Source organism: Bombina bombina, chromosome 9 (assembly GCF_027579735.1).
Source record: "Bombina bombina isolate aBomBom1 chromosome 9, aBomBom1.pri, whole genome shotgun sequence".
NCBI lineage: Eukaryota > Metazoa > Chordata > Amphibia > Anura > Bombinatoridae > Bombina > Bombina bombina.
Genome location: NC_069507.1, coordinates 246,455,307 through 246,459,164, shown reverse-complemented (window position 1 = coordinate 246,459,164; position 3,858 = coordinate 246,455,307). Strand labels below are relative to the sequence as shown.

General features: G+C 37.5%; 1 protein-coding gene across 1 annotated transcript in view; it reads left to right on the top strand.

Moving 5' to 3' along the window:
• The first annotated feature begins 3,487 nt into the window (after positions 1-3,487).
• MXI1 (MAX interactor 1, dimerization protein) overlaps positions 3,488-3,858 on the top strand; it is an 86,603-nt gene continuing 86,232 nt past the window's right edge. The window contains exon 1 of the mRNA XM_053692756.1: positions 3,488-3,722. Within this exon, the coding sequence (XP_053548731.1) occupies positions 3,509-3,722 (214 nt within the window). The 5' untranslated portion in view covers positions 3,488-3,508. The remainder of the gene's footprint in view (positions 3,723-3,858) is intronic.

Sequence of the window (3,858 nt, the reverse complement as noted above, 5' to 3'; positions counted from 1 at the left end):
AACAACTTATATTAAGTAATTGGAAAGCCAAAAAGATGCCTGGGTTCTCATTTTTTATTAAAGAAATCCAGTCGCAAATTATATTCGAATCTTTCCATCTTTGGGATGCAAGCGAAAAAGAATGCAAAAATTTTTTACTGGGATGGTTACCTATAATCAAAACGTTTCCAGAGGATGTGCAAAAGACAATTCTATACCCATTTTTAAGTACTGATTGTTTTTTGATTTGGTATTATTAGGAGATTTTCCGGCAGATTGGGTTCTGAGTTATAGGTAGAACAATTGAAAATACTGGAGAAGTCAGGTGAGGAAATAGTTTTGGTAGACAATCGATATGGCAGGAGACCCTCAGTGAAAGGAAGAGGGGCAGACTAAATTTAAAATCTTAGAGGGGCATTGTTTATATAAAAATTTTGTTTGTTTTTTTGTTGTGTGATTGTGTTTTTGTTTCCAAGCTCACGATAAAATGAGCTGCCAGAGCTAAAAGAATTGACTGTTTTATTATATATTTTTTTTGTTTCTTTTTCTTATGATATCTCCACGCAGAAAGAACAAAAAAGCTTTATTTTGGTTATATTATTTGATATCTCTGTACATTGTGAATGATGCAATTTAATCATATTTTTCCTTTCAAGCTATATATTTGTTTGCACCCTGCGTGGTGTAGTTTCATGTTCAAGTGTAATGGCTTCTTTTTTCTGGTAGCCACAAATAAATAAATATATTTTAAAAAAAAAGCACAGCTTCTTGTACACACCCTACATTCAGTATTAGCCACTGACACTTCTGTGCAGCAGATCCAGAGAGGTTTTCCAGGAACTATACAAAAGTTTTAAAAGTCTAATTTGTCCCAATGACCATAAACCAGGAACACGCTATTCCAGCTAAGCCTATCCTTGACATTTAATAATAAGTACTGTACATTACCTTACAGGGTTGTCCCGTCTGATGCTAGGAAGATGCAGCAATGAACAGCCTTGGGACACAATAACAAACTCAGTTACATTTAAAGAAGAAGAAAAAAGTCAAAATTAAAGGGACCTTCCAGGCAAAATTTAAATGCACATAGATAAATAACATCTTTGAATCTAAAGATATTTGTAATGCACATCCATTTGTAAAAAATGTTTCTAGTAAAAGTTATTACTGTTTTAGTGTTAGCATTTTTCTTTGCAGGTGCATGTGAAGCATATTCAGATATTCTCAGTGCACCAGCATTTTAAATACTGCAGCTGCTCAGAGCACCAGTGGGGCTTGTATCATGTAAGCAACAAATTGAGTCATTAAAGGATGGTATACAAGCACCTTAGGCTGTGTTTAAAATGCAGGTACACGGTGCATACTTAAATACACTTTTGAAACAGCTATAGCTTTACGTAGAAGCAATTTTGATAAACGTATATTATAAAAATGCTTCTATTAAAAACTGAAATACATTCAATTTTGACTGAAATGTCCTTTTAAAGATCAGAATTTGTGAAACAATAACGCGGTCTAGTGCTTGAGTATTTTGTTTTTGAAAATGTATATTTTATATCATATTGTTACAGGTGGCCCTCGTTTTACAATGGTTCAATTTACACCGTTTCAGAATAACAACCTTTTTATCCAGTCATGTGACTGCTATTGAAAAGCATTGAGAAGCAGTGCATTTATTAAAATAGCCAGTAGGTGGAGCTGTCCGCTTGTGTTGCAGCAAAGCCAAGCAAGCTGAAATTAATCAGTTTAACCAGACTTGAGCTATCGAGCAGATTTAAAAGGAACAAGATCTTCCTGTCTATAAATCAGTCCAGATTCGAATGCATAGAAAGAACAGTTTGCAGAAAAATGCAAGTGAAGTCTGTGTTGTGTGATTATTTTATTAGGTTTATAATGCTGTTTAGCAAATGTTTTTGTTCATTTAACTTAGTTTAATTATATATTCTGTATTGTGTGATTATTTTATTAGGTTTATAATGCTGTTTAGCATTTAAAGTCTTCATTTCAAAGCTTTTAAAATAATGTATTAGGTGTTATTTCTGACAATTTTGAGAGTGGCCTGGAACCTAACTCCCTCACTTCCCATTGACTTACATTATAAACTGGGTTTCAATTTACAACGGTTTCAATTTACAACCATTCCTTCTGGAACCTAACCCCGGCGTAAACTGAGGGCTACCTGTATATGGCAAATCTAGAAGGGTAGAATAGTTAGCACCATACAATCCATCTGTTTTATGTGAGGGTGTAAGGCACAGGAAAGTCATAGCTCAGACAGAGCTGCCAATTGTTACCAAATCTATTTCATTCTCCTTTGTAAAAATGCATATGTAGCAGCAATGCGCTACTGGGAGCTAGCTACCCACATATGCCTTTTGTCATTGGTTCACCAGATGTAACCAGTACTGCATTGCTGCTCTGGAGCTGACTTTAACTATGTGTTTCATCCCTTTGCATGAGTTAAACACATAGTTACACACAAGCTATAGGGCAATAATAAAATGCTCAAACACAGTACAGCATTTTGTGATTGCAATGTTATTTCCCTTTACGTTCTGTATATTATAATAAACAACCAAATGTTATGGGGCGTATTTGTTTCAGCTGTGCTCTTTAAATGGATATAAAACACAAAATAAATAATTGCTTGAATGATTTATTCAGAGCAAAGATTATCCTGAGAATAATTTGTAAATGTAGTTTTTAAAACTACATTAGATGTTTAGATATTGAAAAAATAAGGGTAATAAAGCAGTGAGTGCCACCATATTGTAACTTAGGTTACTTTCTGTGCGGAGACCAATTAGGAATGGTTATAAATGGCTCACTAGAGTGTGCAACCAATGACTGTGTGGAATACAGCTGTGTCTGCACCTCCATGTTTAACATGAATTGTAAAACAATCAGAATTCAATTACAGGAAAGCAGAACAAAATAAATACAATGCAAAGTTGTTTTACTACATGTAATTAAACAATTTATATGAATATCTTGAGGTATTTAATGTCCCTTTAATACATGAATTACAATGAGTGTATTTTTACAACCAATCAGGAGCATTTCTTCAGGTTATTGGTAAAACAAATAGAGTTCTAAAGAATGGGACACACATTCAAGTGAAGTTTCTGGTTAATGATGAGTGTCCCTTTGTCCCAATGAGGCTGAGCCACTACATGTCACATGTTTAACTGCACAAACTTTATTCTGGTGCTTCTCTATGACAGTGTCTGAGTGTCATGAGATTTAGTAAGACACACTAGATGTTGCATGGCTGATTGCTTTAATTGCATCCCCAGTGAGAGTTGCTAGGTGTAACTGCTGCTGGTCCAACCTCCCCTGCCATCAGGCGGCTAAACCAGTTCTAAGGCGGCAACTGGTCCCTCCTCACTCAGTAGAGAACACTGAGAGGGCGGCGCTAGGACCTGCGCGGAATCCGCCCAGCTCACACTGCCCCATTGATTCTCCAGCATCAGATTAAAGAGTTTACAGACCCCTGAAGACCCCAGAGCCCAGCAAAACACTCACAGCCATGGTCAGGAAAGGAAGACTCAGGAAGGAGCTCACATCTGATGAGGATCTCATGGACACATGCCCAGGAACCCCCATAGTGCCCAGGTGCCCCTTTACTGACTTGCTAAATACTCAGGGGGACCCCATGCACAACATTAACACCTTCCTGGACAATGTTCAGGTTCTGCTGGAGGCTGCCAGGTACCTGGAGCAGCTGGAGAGAGAAAGCAAAAGTAAGTTCTGGGGCAGGGGGGCACAGACACTGGGGGCAGAACAAAGGCTGCAACTTGTCCCTTCACTTGTCTATTGTCAGCCAGATGCCAGACAGGGTAAGGGGGGCAGTCTGCCGGGGATCAAACAATGAGGGGA